General features: G+C 52.7%; 1 protein-coding gene across 2 annotated transcripts in view; it reads right to left on the bottom strand.

The window, feature by feature from the left end:
• The window catches only part of LOC123768050 (proline-rich protein HaeIII subfamily 1-like), a 29,066-nt gene extending 10,359 nt beyond the window's left edge, over positions 1 to 18,707 (bottom strand). The window contains exons 1-2 of one of the 2 annotated variants that reach the window (XR_011223184.1): positions 18,451 to 18,707; positions 5,280 to 6,212 (exon numbers count right to left, since the gene is read on the bottom strand). Coding sequence is in view for 1 of the 2 variants with exons in the window: in XM_069306541.1 (XP_069162642.1) it covers positions 5,407 to 6,212; positions 18,451 to 18,646 (1,002 nt within the window). In the remaining variant the exon portion in view is untranslated. Of the gene's footprint in view, positions 1 to 4,395; positions 6,213 to 18,450 lie in introns of those variants that run through there. The other variant, XM_069306541.1, reaches the window with a different exon arrangement.
• Between the last annotated feature and the right edge of the window lie 461 nt (positions 18,708 to 19,168).

Raw genomic sequence — 19,168 nt, 5'->3', positions numbered from 1 at the left:
TAGGTCAGTTGTATTGTGTGTTAGGTCAGTTGTATTGTGTGTTACGTCAGTTGTATTGTGTGTTAGGTCAGTTGTATTGTGTGTTAGGTCAGTTGTATTGTGTGTTAGGTCAGTTGTATTGGTGTTAGGTCAGTTGTATAGTGTGTTAGGTCAGTTGTATTGGTGTTAGGTCAGTTGTATTGTGTGTTAGGTCAGTTGTATTGTGTGTTAGGTCAGTTGTATTGTGTGTTAGGTCAGTTGTATTGGTGTTAGGTCAGTTGTATTGGTGTTAGGGTCAGTTGTATTGTGTGTTAGGTCAGTTGTATAGTGTGTTAGGTCAGTTGTATTGTGTGTTAGGACAGTTGTATTGTGTGTTAGGTCAGTTGTATTGTGTGTTAGGTCAGTTGTATTGTGTGTTAGGTCAGTTGTATTGTGTGTTAGGACAGTTGTATAGTGTGTTAGGTCAGTTGTATTGTGTGTTAGGTCAGTTGTATTGGTGTTAGGTCAGTTGTATTGTGTGTTAGGTCAGTTGTATAGTGTGTTAGGTCAGTTGTATAGTGTGTTAGGTCAGTTGTATTGGTGTTAGGTCAGTTGTATTGTGTGTTAGGTCAGTTGTATTGGTGTTAGGTCAGTTGTATTGTGTGTTAGGTCAGTTGTATAGTGTGTTAGGTCCGTTGTATTGTGTGTTAGGTCAGTTGTATTGTGTGTTAGGTCAGTTGTATTGGTGTTAGGTCAGTTGTATTGGTGTTAGGTCAGTTGTATTGTGTGTTAGGTCAGTTGTATAGTGTGTTAGGTCAGTTGTATTGTGTGTTAGGACAGTTGTATTGTGTGTTAGGTCAGTTGTATTGTGTGTTAGGTCAGTTGTATTGTGTGTTAGGTCAGTTGTATTGTGTGTTAGGTCAGTTGTATTGTGTGTTAGGTCAGTTGTATTGTGTGTTAGGTCAGTTGTATAGTGTGTTAGGTCAGTTGTATAGTGTGTTAGGTCAGTTGTATTGGTGTTAGGTCAGTTGTATTGTGTGTTAGGTCAGTTGTATTGGTGTTAGGTCAGTTGTATTGTGTGTTAGGTCAGTTGTATAGTGTGTTAGGTCCGTTGTATTGTGTGTTAGGTCAGTTGTATTGTGTGTTAGGTCAGTTGTATTGGTGTTAGGTCAGTTGTATTGGTGTTAGGTCAGTTGTATTGTGTGTTAGGTCAGTTGTATAGTGTGTTAGGTCCGTTGTATTGTGTGTTAGGTCAGTTGTATTGTGTGTTAGGTCAGTTGTATTGGTGTTAGGTCCGTTGTATTGTGTGTTAGGTCAGTTGTATTGTGTGTTAGGTCAGTTGTATTGTGTGTTAGGTCAGTTGTATTGGTGTTAGGTCAGTTGTATTGTGTGTTAGGTCAGTTGTATTGTGTGTTAGGTCAGTTGTATTGTGTGTTAGGTCAGTTGTATTGTGTGTTAGGACAGTTGTATAGTGTGTTAGGTCAGTTGTATTGGTGTTAGGTCAGTTGTATTGTGTGTTAGGTCAGTTGTATTGTGTGTTAGGTCAGTTGTATTGTGTGTTAGGACAGTTGTATAGTGTGTTAGGTCAGTTGTATTGGTGTTAGGTCAGTTGTATTGTGTGTTAGGTCAGTTGTATTGGTGTTAGGTCAGTTGTATTGTGTGTTAGGTCAGTTGTATAGTGTGTTAGGTCAGTTGTATAGTGTGTTAGGTCAGTTGTATAGTGTGTTAGGTCAGTTGTATTGGTGTTAGGTCAGTTGTATTGGTGTTAGGTCAGTTGTATTGTGTGTTAGGTCAGTTGTATTGGTGTTAGGTCAGTTGTATTGTGTGTTAGGTCAGTTGTATTGTGTGTTAGGTCAGTTGTATTGTGTGTTAGGTCAGTTGTATTGTGTGTTAGGTCAGTTGTATAGTGTGTTAGGTCAGTTGTATAGTGTGTTAGGTCAGTTGTATAGTGTGTTAGGTCAGTTGTATAGTGTGTTAGGTCAGTTGTATTGGTGTTAGGTCAGTTGTATTGGTGTTAGGTCAGTTGTATTGTGTGTTAGGTCAGTTGTATAGTGTGTTAGGTCCGTTGTATTGTGTGTTAGGTCAGTTGTATTGGTGTTAGGTCAGTTGTATTGTGTGTTAGGTCAGTTGTATTGGTGTTAGGTCAGTTGTATTGTGTGTTAGGTCAGTTGTATTGTGTGTTAGGTCAGTTGTATTGTGTGTTAGGTCAGTTGTATTGGTGTTAGGTCAGTTGTATTGGTGTTAGGTCAGTTGTATTGGTGTTAGGTCAGTTGTATAGTGTGTTAGGTCAGTTGTATTGGTGTTAGGTCAGTTGTATTGGTGTTAGGTCAGTTGTATTGGTGTTAGGTCAGTTGTATTGTGTGTTAGGTCAGTTGTATAGTGTGTTAGGTCAGTTGTATAGTGTGTTAGGTCAGTTGTATTGGTGTTAGGTCAGTTGTATTGTGTGTTAGGTCAGTTGTATTGGTGTTAGGTCAGTTGTATTGTGTGTTAGGTCAGTTGTATAGTGTGTTAGGTCCGTTGTATTGTGTGTTAGGTCAGTTGTATTGTGTGTTAGGTCAGTTGTATTGGTGTTAGGTCAGTTGTATTGGTGTTAGGTCAGTTGTATTGTGTGTTAGGTCAGTTGTATAGTGTGTTAGGTCCGTTGTATAGTGTGTTAGGTCCGTTGTATTGTGTGTTAGGTCAGTTGTATTGTGTGTTAGGTCAGTTGTATAGTGTGTTAGGTCAGTTGTATTGTGTGTTAGGTCCGTTGTATTGTGTGTTAGGTCAGTTGTATTGTGTGTTAGGTCAGTTGTATAGTGTGTTAGGTCAGTTGTATAGTGTGTTAGGTCCGTTGTATTGTGTGTTAGGTCAGTTGTATTGTGTGTTAGGTCAGTTGTATTGTGTGTTAGGTCAGTTGTACTGTGTGTTAGGTCAGTTGTATTATGTGTTAGGTCAGTTGTATTGGTGTTAGGTCAGTTGTATTGGTGTTAGGACAGTTGTATTGTGTGTTAGGTCAGTTGTATAGTGTGTTAGGTCAGTTGTATTGTGTGTTAGGTCAGTTGTATTGTGTGTTAGGTCAGTTGTATTGGTGTTAGGTCAGTTGTATTGTGTGTTAGGTCAGTTGTATTGTGTGTTAGGTCAGTTGTATTGTGTGTTAGGACAGTTGTATTGGTGTTAGGTCAGTTGTATTGGTGTTAGGACAGTTGTATTGTGTGTTAGGTCAGTTGTATTGTGTGTTAGGTCAGTTGTATTGTGTGTTAGGTCAGTTGTATTGTGTGTTAGGTCAGTTGTATTGGTGTTAGGTCAGTTGTATTGTGTGTTAGGTCAGTTGTATTGTGTGTTAGGTCAGTTGTATTGTGTGTTAGGTCAGTTGTATTGTGTGTTAGGTCAGTTGTATTGTGTGTTAGGTCAGTTGTATTGTGTGTTAGGTCAGTTGTATTGTGTGTTAGGTCAGTTGTATTGTGTGTTAGGTCAGTTGTACTGTGTGTTAGGTCAGTTGTACTGTGTGTTAGGTCAGTTGTACTGTGTGTTAGGTCAGTTGTGCTGTGTGTTAGGTCAGTTGTATAGTGTGTTAGGTCAGTTGTATAGTGTGTTAGGTCAGTTGTACTGTGTGTTAGGTCAGTTGTATAGTGTGTTAGGTCAGTTGTATAGTGTGTTGGGTCAGTTGTGCTGTGTGTTAGGTCCGTTGTGCTGTGTGTTAGGTCCGTTGTATTGTGTGTTAGGTCCGTTGTGCTGTGTGTTAGGTCCGTTGTATTGTGTGTTAGGTCAGTTGTATAGTGTGTTAGGTCAGTTGTACTGTGTGTTAGGTCCGTTGTGCTGTGTGTTAGGTCCGTTGTGCTGTGTGTTAGGTCAGTTGTATAGTGTGTTAGGTCAGTTGTACTGTGTGTTAGGTCAGTTGTATTGTGTGTTAGGTCAGTTGTATTGTGTGTTAGGTCAGTTGTATTGGTGTTAGGTCCGTTGTACTGTGTGTTAGGTCCGTTGTACTGTGTGTTAGGTCAGTTGTATTGGTGTTAGGTCCGTTGTACTGTGTGTTAGGTCCGTTGTACTGTGTGTTAGGTCCGTTGTACTGTGTGTTAGGTCCGTTGTACTGTGTGTTAGGTCCGTTGTACTGTGTGTTAGGTCCGTTGTACTGTGTGTTAGGTCCGTTGTACTGTGTGTTAGGTCCGTTGTACTGTGTGTTAGGTCCGTTGTGCTGTGTGTTAGGTCCGTTGTGCTGTGTGTTAGGTCCGTTGTGCTGTGTGTTAGGTCCGTTGTGCTGTGTGTTAGGTCCGTTGTACTGTGTGTTAGGTCCGTTGTACTGTGTGTTAGGTCCGTTGTATTGGTGTTAGGTCCGTTGTACTGTGTGTTAGGTCCGTTGTACTGTGTGTTAGGTCCGTTGTGCTGTGTGTTAGGTCCGTTGTGCTGTGTGTTAGGTCCGTTGTGCTGTGTGTTAGGTCAGTTGTATTGGTGTTAGGTCCGTTGTACTGTGTGTTAGGTCCGTTGTACTGTGTGTTAGGTCCGTTGTGCTGTGTGTTAGGTCCGTTGTGCTGTGTGTTAGGTCCGTTGTGCTGTGTGTTAGGTCCGTTGTACTGTGTGTTAGGTCCGTTGTACTGTGTGTTAGGTCCGTTGTACTGTGTGTTAGGTCCGTTGTACTGTGTGTTAGGTCCGTTGTGACTGTGAGGCAGGGGGGAAGGGGGGCTGGGATACGATTGGTGTACCTGCAGTATACCTGGTATGCCATCAGTATACCAGCTTTATGTCTTGTGTAACACTGGTGTTGCCGCGTCATATCAGGTACTCCACTCGTGTACTTTACGCTGTAAGATTGTATAACTTATGCTATACTGTATATAGCACCACCACAACTGGCATTTCACCACTACAGATACACGCCATATAATCTGGTGTAACACCCCCGTGGCTTGCACCACTCTACTCTAAAACACACAAGAAAAAGCTGTCTCAATCAGCTGGTCCTTCAAACCGTACCATGCAGATGGCACTTAAGCGCGTGTCTGACCACTGAACAAGGTGATTCAACACTACTGTCTCTAAATCACTCCTACCTGGATCTAGCTTAGAGAGGTTTAGACTCTAGGAAAACCTGGGTAAATACTGGTTAGAAATGGTGGTGACTGATACATGAAACAGATTACCGAAAATTCAGCTGAGGTGATCACCTGATTGTTTCAAGCATAGGTTAGACATGAGTGAGTTAGTTTCAAATAGGAGCTGCCTCATATGGGTTGACAGAAGCTGCCTCGTGTGGACTAACAAGAGCTGCCTCGTGTGGACTAACAAGAGCTGCCTGGTTGTTTCATTAACTGTAATGAGGTAATGGTGAACGGCTGGTGACTGCTTACCGTGGTGATCAGGACTGGAAACTGCCGGAGGCGCCTCTGGATGACGTCTATCCATGGTTAAGAATTGTGAACCGATATAACGAGCACTGTCTATTGCCCTGCCCATTATAACGGTCACAACTCATAACTACGGAACAGGTAGTTGGCGCGTAATTTGCGCCACCGGCGGCTGATTGGTGCCCCGTCCCTGGGGGCTGATTGGTGCTCCGTCCCTGGGGGCTGATTGGTGCCCCGTCCCTGGGGGGTGATTGGTGCCCCGTCCCTGGGGGCTGATTGGTGCCCCGTCCCTGGGGGCTGATTGGTGCCCCGTCCCTGGGGGGTGATTGGTGCCCCGTCCCTGGGGGCTGATTGGTGCTCCGTCCCTGGGGGGTGATTGGTGCCCCGTCCCTGGGGGCTGATTGGTGCCCCGTCCCTGGGGGCTGATTGGTGCCCCGTCCCTGGGGGCTGATTGATGCTCCGTCCCTGGGACCTGATTGGTGCTCCGTCCCTTGGGGCTGATTGGTGCTCCGTCCCTGGGACCTGATTGGTGCTCCGTCCCTTGGGGCTGATTGGTGCTCTGTCCCTGGGGGCTGATTGGTGCTCCGTCCCTGGGGGCTGATTGGTGCTCCGTCCCTGGGGGGTGATTGGTGCCCCGTCCCTGGGGGCTGATTGATGCTCCGTACCTGGGACCTGATTGGTGCTCCGTCCCTGGGGGCTGATTGGTGCCCCGTCCCTGGGGGCTGATTGGTGCCCCGTCCCTGGGGGCTGATTGGTGCTCCGTCCCTTGGGGCTGATTGGTGCTCTGTCCCTGGGGGCTGATTGGTGCTCCATCCCTGGGGGCTGATTGGTGCCCCGTCCCTGGGGGGTGATTGGTGCCCCGTCGCTGGGGGCTGATTGGTGCCCCGTCCCTGGGGGCTAAGGTTTCCACGGCCACCTTACTCGAGCCTTCGTTACCTGTGAAACATACGGAACATGTGAGCGGGTCCTGGACACCATGTTTGTCTTCCGCTCTCCAGCCCCCCCTCACCCCTCCCCCAGCCCCCCTGCCCCAGCCCCAGCCCCCCCCCCCCGCCCCCCTGACTAGTCTCACACCTGCTGGGACGACGCACACTACTGACTGGTGGTGACGAATGGTGTCACCATAAGGGACGTGTAGTCACGGGTCACCACCAGGTCACACCTCTGTGTCACGGGTCATGAGAGATGTGAGGGTCCCCGTGACTGTGGATATAAGGGTCCCCGTGACTGTGAATATAAGGGTCCCCGTGACTGTGGATATTAGGGTCCCCGTGACTGTGGATATAAGGGTCCCCGTGACTGTGAATATAAGGGTCCCCGTGACTGTGAATATAAGGGTCCCCGTGACTGTGGATATAAGGGTCCCCGTGACTGTGAATATAAGGGTCCCCGTGACTGTGAATATAAGGGTCCCCGTGACTGTGAATATAAGGGTCCCCGTGACTGTGGATATAAGGGTCCCCGTGACTGTGAATATAAGGGTCCCCGTGACTGTGAATATAAGGGTCCCCGTGACTGTGAATATAAGGGTCCCCGTGACTGTGGATATAAGGGTCCCCGTGACTGTGAATATAAGGGTCCCCGTGACTGTGAATATAAGGGTCCCCGTGACTGTGGATATAAGGGTCCCTGACTCATGTGAACGAGACCGGGGGAGCGACAGCTGTGTGTGTGTGTGGGGGGGGGAGGGGGGGAGGGGGGGGGTGTTCAACAGGTGTGTGAGTGGTGTATTGATCCAAAGGTGTAGCTTATGGAGGGGGGGGGGGTCCTGGGGGTCCTGGGGGTGTGGGGGTTCCTGGGGGTCCTGGGGGTGTGGGGGGGGGGGGTCCTGTGGGGGGGGGGGGGTCCTGTTGGGGGGGTCCTGTGGGGGGGGGTCCTGTGGGGGGGGGGGAAGGATCACTATGTCTCTGGGCTTCTCTCTTCACTATTAATTACAACAGTTCACTTCACAGGTGAGTTGAGATCACTATTTGTTGAGCGTTGATGTCACCATCTGTTGTTACATCACCACCACACACATCACCACCACACATCACCACACATCACCACCACACACATCACCACCACACATCACCACCACACATCACCACACATCACCACCACACACATCACCACCACACATCACCACCACCACACACATCACCACCACACATCACCACCACCACACACATCACCACCACACACATCACCACCACACATCACCACCACACACATCACCACCACACATCACCACCACCACACACATCACCACCACACACATCACCACCACACACATCACCACCACACACATCACCACCACACATCACCACCACACACATCACCACCACACACATCACCACCACACACATCACCACCACACACATCACCACCACACATCACCACCACCACACATCACCACCACACACATCACCACCACCACACACATCACCACCACACACATCACCACCACACACATCACCACCACACACATCACCACCACACATCACCACCACACACATCACCACCACACACATCACCACCACACACATCACCACCACACATCACCACCACACACATCACCACACACATCACCACCACACACATCACCACCACACACATCACCACCACACACATCACCACCACACACATCACCACCACACACATCACCACCACACACATCACCACACACATCACCACCACACATCACCACCACACACATCACCACACACATCACCACCACACATCACCACCACACACATCACCACGACACACATCACCACCACACATCACCACCACACACATCACCACCACACACATCACCACCACACATCACCACCACACACATCACCACCACACATCACCACCACACACATCACCACCACACACATCACCACCACACATCACCACACATCACCACCACACATCACCACCACACATCACCACCACACACATCCCCACCACACACATCACCACACATCACCACCACACACATCACCACCACACATCACCACCACACACATCACCACCACACACATCACCACCACACACATCACCACACATCACCACCACACACATCACCACCACACACATCACCACCACACACATCACCACCACACACATCACCACACATCACCACCACACACATCACCACCACACACATCACCACCACACACATCATCACCACATATCACCACCACACATCACCACCACCACACATCACCACCACCACACATCACCACCACCACACATCACCACCACCACACATCACCATCACATACATCACCACCACACACATCACCACCACACATCACCACCACACACATCACCACACATCACCACCACACACATCACCACCACACACATCACCACCACACACATCACCACCACACATCACCACCACACACATCACCACCACACACATCACCACACATCACCACCACACACATCACCACCACACATCACCACCACACATCACCACCACACACATCACCACACATCACCACCACACACATCACCACCACACACATCACCACCACACACATCATCACCACATATCACCACCACACATCACCACCACCACACATCACCACCACCACACATCACCACCACCACACATCACCACCACCACACATCACCACCACACACATCACCACCACACACATCACCACCACACATCACCACCACACATCACCACCACACACATCACCACCACATACATCACCACCACATACATCATCACCACATATCACCACCACACACATCACCACCACACATCACCACCACCACACATCACCACCACACATCACCACCACACATCACCACCACACACATCACCACCACATACATCACCACCACACACATCATCACCACATATCACCACCACACACATCACCACCACACATCACCACCACCACACATCACCACCACCACACATCACCACCACCACACATCACCACCACACACATCACCACCACACATCACCACCACACACATCACCACCACATACATCACCACCACATACATCATCACCACACATCACCACCACACACATCACCACCACATACATCACCACCACACACATCACCACCACTACACATCACCACCACCACACATCACCACCCCACACCACCACCACCACCACACACCACCACCACCACACATCACCACCACACACACATCACCACCACACATCACCACCACACATCACCACCACGTACATCACCACCACACATCACCACCACCACACATCACCACCACATACATCACCACCACATACATCACCACCACACACCACCACCACACACCACCACCACACACATCACCACCACTCACATCACCACCACATACATCACCACCACCACACATCACCACCACACACATCACCACCACATACATCACCACCACCACACATCACCACCACTCACATCACCACATACATCACCACCACCACACATCACCACCACACACATCACCACCACACACATCACCACCACACACATCACCACCACCACACACCACCACCACCACACATCACCACCACACACATCACCACCACACACATCACCACCACACATCACCACCACACACACATCACCACCACACATCACCACCACCACACACACATCACCACCACACATCACCACCACCACACACACATCACCACCACACATCACCACCACACACACATCACCACCACACACATCACCACCACCACACATCACCACCACACACATCACCACCACACATCACCACACACATCACCACCACCGCACATCACCACCACACACATCACCACCACACATCACCACCACACACATTACCACCACACACATTACCACCACACATCACCACCACACACATCACCACCACACACATTACCACCACACATCACCACCACACATCATCACCACACATCACCACCACACACATCACCACCACACACACATCACCACCACCACACATCACCACCACACACATTACCACCACACATCACCACCACACACATCACCACCACACATCACCACCACACACATTACCACCACACATCACCACCACACACATCACCACCACACACATCACCACCACACACATCACCACCACACACATTACCACCACACATCACCACCACACATCATCACCACACATCACCACCACACACATCACCACACATCACCACCACACATCACCACCACACACATCACCACCACACATCACCACCACACACATCACCACCACACACCACCACCACACACATCACCACCACACACACATCACCACCACACATCACCACCACACATCACCACCACACATCACCACCACACACATCACCACCACACACCACCACCACACACATCACCACCACACACACATCACCACCACACATCACCACCACACATCACCACCACACACATTACCACCACACATCACCACCACACACATCACCACCACACATCACCACCACACACATTACCACCACACATCACCACCACACATCATCACCACACATCACCACCACACACATCAACACACATCACCACCACACATCACCACCACACACATCACCACCACACATCACCACCACACACATCACCACCACACACATCACCACCACACACATCACCACCACACACATCACCACCACACACATCACCACCAAACATCACCACCACACACATCATCACCACCACACATCACCATCACACACATCACCACCACACATCACCACCACACACATCACCACACATCACCACCACACATCACCACCACACACATCATCACCACCACACATCACCACCACACACATCACCACCACACATCACCACACACATCACCACCACCGCACATCACCACCACACACATCACCACACATCACCACCACACATCACCACCACACACATCACCACCACACACATCACCACCACACACATCACCACCACACATCACCACCACACATCACCACCACACATCACCACCACACACATCACCACCACACATCACCACCACACACATCACCACCACACATCACCACCACACACATCACCACCACACACATCACCACCACACATCACCACCACACACATCACCACCACACACATCACCACCACACATCACCACCACACACATCACCACCACACATCACCACCACACACATCACCACCACACACATCACCACCACACATCACCACCCCACACATCACCACCACACTCATCACCACCACACACATCACCACCACACACATCACCACCACACACATCACCACCACACACATCACCACCACTCATCACCACCACACATCACCACACACATCACCACACACATCACCACCACACACATCACCACCACACATCACCACACACATCACCACCACACATCACCACCACACATCACCACCACCACACATCACCACCACACTCATCACCACCACACATCACCACCACACATCACCACCACACTCATGACCACCACACATCACCACCACACATCACCACACACATCATCACACACATCACCACACACGTCACCACCACACACATCACCACACACATCACCACCACACACATCACCACACACGTCACCACCACACACATCACCACCACACACATCACCACCACACACATCATCACCACACACATCACCACACATCACCACCACACACATCACCACCACACATCACCACCACACACCACGACCACACATCACGACCACACATCACCACCACACATCACCACCACACATCACCACACATCACCACCACACACATCACCACCACACACATCACCACACACATCACCACCACACACATCACCACCACACACATCACCACCACACATCACCACACATCACCACCACACACATCACCACCACACATTACCACCACACATCACCACACATCACCACCACACACATCACTACCACACACATCACCACCACACACATCACCACCACACACATCACCACCACCACCACACACATCACCACCACACACAACACCACACATCACCACCATACATCATCACCACACATCACCACACATCACCACACATCACCACCACACACATCACCACCACATCACCACCACACTCATCACTACTACACACATCACCACCACACACATCACCACCACACACATCACCACCACATCACCACCACACTCATCACCACCACACACATCACCACACATCACCACCACACATCACCACCACACATCACCACCACACACATCACCACCACATCACCACCACACTCATCACTACTACACACATCACCACCACACATATCACCACCACACACATCACCACCACACACATCACCACCACATCACCACCACACTCATCACCACCACACACATCATCACACATCACCACCACACATCACTACCACACATCACCACCACATCACCACACACATCACCACCACACACATCACCACACACATCACCACCACAACATCACCACACACATCACCACCACACATTACCACCTCACATCATCACACATCACCACCACACATCACCACACACATCACTACACACATCACCACCACACACATCACCACACACATCACCACACACATCACCACCACACCATCACCACACACATCACCACCACACATTACCACCTCACATCATCACACATCACCACCACACATCACCACCACACACATCACCACACTCATCACAACCACACATCACCACACACACACATCATTACCACACATCACCACACACATCACTACCACACACATCACCACCACACATCACCACATCATCACCACACACATCACCACCACACATCACCACACATCACCATATCATCACCACACACATCACCACCACACATCACCACCACACATCACCACCACACATCACCACCACACATCATCACACATCACCACCACACATCACCACACATCACCACACACATCACCACACATCACCACCACACATCACCACACATCACCACAGACCACCACACATCACCACAGACCACCACACATCACCACACATCACCACAGACCACCACACATCACCACACATCACCACACATCATCACAGACCACCACACATCACCACATATCACCACATCATCACCACACATCACCACCACACATCACCACATCACCACACATCACCACATCATCACCACACATCACCACATCATCACCACACATCACCACATCATCACCACACATCACCACCACACATCACACATCACCACATCATCACCACACATCACCACACATCACCACCACACATCACCACCACACATCACCACACATCACCACACATCACCACATCATCACCACACATCACCACACATCACACATCACCACATCATCACCACACATCATCACCACACATCACCACCACACATCACCACCACACATCACCACACATCACCACATCATCACCACACATCACCACACATCACACATCACCACATCATCACCACACATCATCACCACACATCACCACCACACATCACCACCACACATCACCACACATCACCACACATCACCACATCATCACCACACATCACCACCACACATCACCACACATCACCACATCATCACCACACATCACCACCACACATCACCACACATCACCACCACACATCACCACACATCACCACACATCACCACCACACATCACCACATCATCACCACACATCACACATCACCACCACACATCACCACCACACATCACCACACATCACCACCACACATCACCACACATCACACATCACCACCACACATCACCACATCATCACCACACATCACCACACATCACCACCACACATCACCACCACACATCACCACACATCACCACATCACCACACATCACCACACATCACCACATCACCACCACACATCACCACATCACCACCACACATCACCACCACACATCACCACCACACATCACCACACATCACCACATCATCACCACCACACATCATCACCACACATCACCACATCATCACCACACATCACCACCACACATCACCACACATCACCACATCATCACCACACATCATCACCACACATCACCACATCATCACCACACATCATCACCACATCATCACCACACATCACCACACATCACCACACATCATCACCACACATCACCACACATCACCACATCATCACCACACATCACCACACATCACCACATCATCACCACACATCACCACCACACATCACCACACATCACCACACCATCACCACACATCACCACACATCACCACACATCACCACATCATCACCACACATCACCACACATCACCACATCATCACCACACATCACCACACATCACCACACATCACCACATCATCACCACACATCACCACACATCACCACACATCACCACCACACATCACCACACATCACCACATCATCACCACACATCACCACACATCACCACACATCACCACACATCATCACCACACATCATCACCACACATCACCACACATCACCACACATCACCACACATCACCACCACACATCACCACATCATCACCACACATCCATCACCACACATCACCACACATCACCACACATCACCACACATCACCACCACACATCACCACATCATCACCACACATCACCACACATCACCACACATCACCACCACACATCACCACATCATCACCACACATCACCACACATCACCACACATCATCACCACACATCACCACACATCACCACCACACATCACCACATCATCACCACACATCACCACACATCACCACCACACATCACCACACATCACCACATCATCACCACACATCACCACACATCACCACACATCACCACACATCATCACCACACATCATCACCACACATCACCACACATCACCACACATCACCACACGTCACCACCACACATCACCACATCACCACCACACATCACCACACATCACCACACCTCATCACCACACATCACCACACATCACCACACATCACCACCACACATCACCACATCACCACCACACATCACCACACATCACCACACATCATCACCACACATCACCACATCACCACCACACATCACCACACATCACCACACATCATCACCACACATCACCACCACACACCACCACACATCACCACACATCACCACACATCACCACACATCATCACCACACATCACCACATCACCACCACACATCACCACACATCACCACACATCATCACCACACATCACCACCACACATCACCACACATCACCACACATCACCACATCATCACCACACACCACCACACATCACCACACATCACCACACATCATCACCACACATCACCACACATCACCACCACACATCACCACACATCACCACACATCACCACCACACATCACCACACATCACCACATCATCACCACACATCACCACACATCACCACCACACATCACCACACATCACCACACATCACCACACATATGGGGTAAACACTGATTTTGGGCATTTGTGATCGTTGAGAGAGAATTAGCAGAGTTGTCTTGAAATATTCCTACTGGCCTAGTTGGTGAACAGTCAGCCCTGAGGGGCCCTGTTCCCCAGTGCCCTGGACGGGGACAGGCAGCCCTGAGGGCCCCTGTTCCCCAGTGCCCTGGACGGGGACAGGCAGCCCTGAGGGCCACTGTTCCCCAGTGCCCTGGACGGGGACAGGCAGCCCTGAGGGCCACTGTTCCCCAGTGCCCTGGACGGGGACAGGCAGCCCTGAGGGCCACTGTTCCCCAGTGCCCTGGACGGGGACAGGCAGCCCTGAGGGGCCCTGTTCCCCAGTGCCCTGGACGGTGACAGTCAGCCCTGAGGGCCACTGTTCCCCAGTGCCCTGGACGGGGACAGTCAGCCCTGAGGGCCCCTGTTCCCCAGTGCCCTGGACGGGGACAGGCAGCCCTGAGGGCCCCTGTTCCCCAGTGCCCTGGACGGGGACAGGCAGCCCTGAGGGCCACTGTTCCCCAGTGCCCTGGACGGGGACAGGCAGCCCTGAGGGCCCCTGTTCCCCAGTGCCCTGGACGGGGACAGGCAGCCCTGAGGGCCCCTGTTCCCCAGTGCCCTGGACGGGGACAGGCAGCCCTGAGGGCCCCTGTTCCCCAGTGCCCTGGACGGGGACAGGCAGCCCTGAGGGCCACTGTTCTCCAGTGCCCTGTACGGTGACAGGCAGCCCTGAGGGCCACTGTTCCCCAGTGCCCTGGACGGTGACAGGCAGCCCTGAGGGCCACTGTTCCCCAGTGCCCTGGACGGGGACAGTCAGCCCTGAGGGCCACTGTTCCCCAGTGCCCTGGACGGGGACAGTCAGCCCTGAGGGCCACTGTTCCCCAGTGCCCTGGACGGTGACAGGCAGCCCTGAGGGCCACTGTTCCCCAGTGCCCTGGACGGTGACAGGCAGCCCTGAGGGCCACTGTTCTCCAGTGCCCTGGACGGTGACATTCAGCCCTGAGGGCCACTGTTCTCCAGTGCCCTGGAGGGTGACAGGCAGCCCTGAGGGCCACTGTTCCCCAGTGCCCTGGAGGGTGACAGGCAGCCCTGAGGGCCACTGTTCTCCAGTGCCCTGGACGGTGACAGGCAGCCCTGAGGGCCACTGTTCCCCAGTGCCCTGGAGGGTGACAGGCAGCCCTGAGGGCCACTGTTCTCCAGTGCCCTGGACGGGGACAGTCAGCCCTGAGGGCCACTGTTCCCCAGTGCCCTGGAGGGTGACAGGCAGCCCTGAGGGCCACTGTTCTCCAGTGCCCTGGACGGTGACAGGCAGCCCTGAGGGCCACTGTTCTCCAGTGCCCTGGAGGGTGACAGTCAGCCCTGAGGGCCACTGTTCTCCAGTGCCCTGGACGGTGACAGGCAGCCCTGAGGGCCACTGTTCCCCAGTGCCCTGGACGGGGACAGGCAGCCCTGAAGGCCACTGTTCCCCAGTGCCCTGGACGGTGACAGTCAGCCCTGAGGGCCACTGTTCCCCAGTGCCCTGGACGGGGACAGGCAGCCCTGAGGGCCACTGTTCCCCAGTGCCCTGGACGGGGACAGTCAGCCCTGAGGGCCACTGTTCTCCAGTGCCCTGGACGGGGACAGGCAGCCCTGAGGGCCACTGTTCTCCAGTACCCTGGACGGGGACAGTCAGCCCTGAGGGCCACTGTTCCCCAGTGCCCTGGACGGGGACAGGCAGCCCTGAGGGCCACTCTTCTCCAGTGCCCTGGACGGGGACAGGCAGCCGTGAGAGCCACTGTTCCCCAGTGCCCTGGACGGGGACAGGCAGCCCTGAGGGCCACTGTTCCCCAGTGCCCTGGACAGGGACAGGCAGCCCTGAGGGCCACTGTTCTCCAGTGCCCTGGAGGGTGACAGTCAGCCCTGAGGGCCACTGTTCTCCAGTGCCCTGGACGGTGACAGGCAGCCCTGAGGGCCACTGTTCCCCAGTGCCCTGGACGGGGACAGGCAGCCCTGAAGGCCACTGTTCCCCAGTGCCCTGGACGGTGACAGTCAGCCCTGAGGGCCACTGTTCCCCAGTGCCCTGGACGGGGACAGGCAGCCCTGAGGGCCACTGTTCCCCAGTGCCCTGGACGGGGACAGTCAGCCCTGAGGGCCACTGTTCTCCAGTGCCCTGGACGGGGACAGGCAGCCCTGAGGGCCACTGTTCTCCAGTACCCTGGACGGGGACAGTCAGCCCTGAGGGCCACTGTTCCCCAGTGCCCTGGACGGGGACAGGCAGCCCTGAGGGCCACTCTTCTCCAGTGCCCTGGACGGGGACAGGCAGCCGTGAGAGCCACTGTTCCCCAGTGCCCTGGACGGGGACAGGCAGCCCTGAGGGCCACTGTTCCCCAGTGCCCTGGACAGGGACAGGCAGCCCTGAGGGCCACTGTTCTCCAGTGCCCTGGACGGGGACAGGCAGCCCTGAGGGCCACTGTTCTCCAGTGCCCTGGACGGGGACAGGCAGCCCTGAGGGCCACTGTTCTCCAGTACCCTGGACGGGGACAGGCAGCCAGCAGGTGGAGAGTGCGAGGCGGAAGAACCGCCGAAGAACGTAACTTAACCGCAGAAGAACACTGCAACAAGTCACCCGGAAGGAACAAGAAGATGTTGAGAGTGTGGTGAGAGTGTTGGGAGGCGTGAGGCAGGGAGGCGTGAGGCAGGGAGGCGTGAGGCAGGGAGGCGTGAGGCAGGGAGGCGTGAGGCAGGGAGGCGTGAGGCAGGGAGAGGTTGTGACTTACAGGCGACGCAGGAGGTGTGTGTGGCGGGGCCCGGGGCCGCCCTGCTGGTGACGCCGCCGCCGGGGGACAAGTGAGGGCCGCCACGCGCGCCGCCCCTCCACCTCCAGCCTCGCCGCCACGTGGCACGCCCACAATGGCCGCCACGTGCGACTCGTGGCACTGACGTTGCGCGTGCCACGTGACGCCATTGCGTCATCAACAATGGCTTACCGGGACGTGAAGGAAGGAGGCGAGCAGCGTGGAGGTGTGAGACAATGGGCGGCGAGGGCAACACTGGTGAGGGCGAGGCCGGGCCTCAGGTTATAAGCCCTGGCGCCCCTCACCTGCCCTCTTCCGCCCACCTGGCACTTCCCCTCCTCCTGCAGCCTCACCTGTTGCTGTTATCTCACCATCACCGGCCACCAGCACCGGCCGCCGGGGCACCACAACTGTGCCCGGCCGCCGAGGACCTGGTAGTTAAGATCACCTGATATACGGCGACCCTCCTATATCCCCCCCCCCCCCCACACTACACCCCCACACTACACCACCACTCTACAGCCCCACACTACACCCCCACACTACAGCCCCACACTACACCACCACTCTACAGCCCCACACTACACCACCACTCTACAGCCCCACACTACACCACCACTCTACACCCCCACACTACACCACCACTCTACAGCCCCACACTACACCCTCACTCTACAGCCCCACACTACACCCCCACTCT

The sequence above is a fragment of the Procambarus clarkii genome, chromosome 58 (genome assembly GCF_040958095.1).
Source record: "Procambarus clarkii isolate CNS0578487 chromosome 58, FALCON_Pclarkii_2.0, whole genome shotgun sequence".
Classification (NCBI taxonomy): domain Eukaryota; kingdom Metazoa; phylum Arthropoda; class Malacostraca; order Decapoda; family Cambaridae; genus Procambarus; species Procambarus clarkii.
This window is presented reverse-complemented; position numbering and strand designations above follow the sequence as displayed.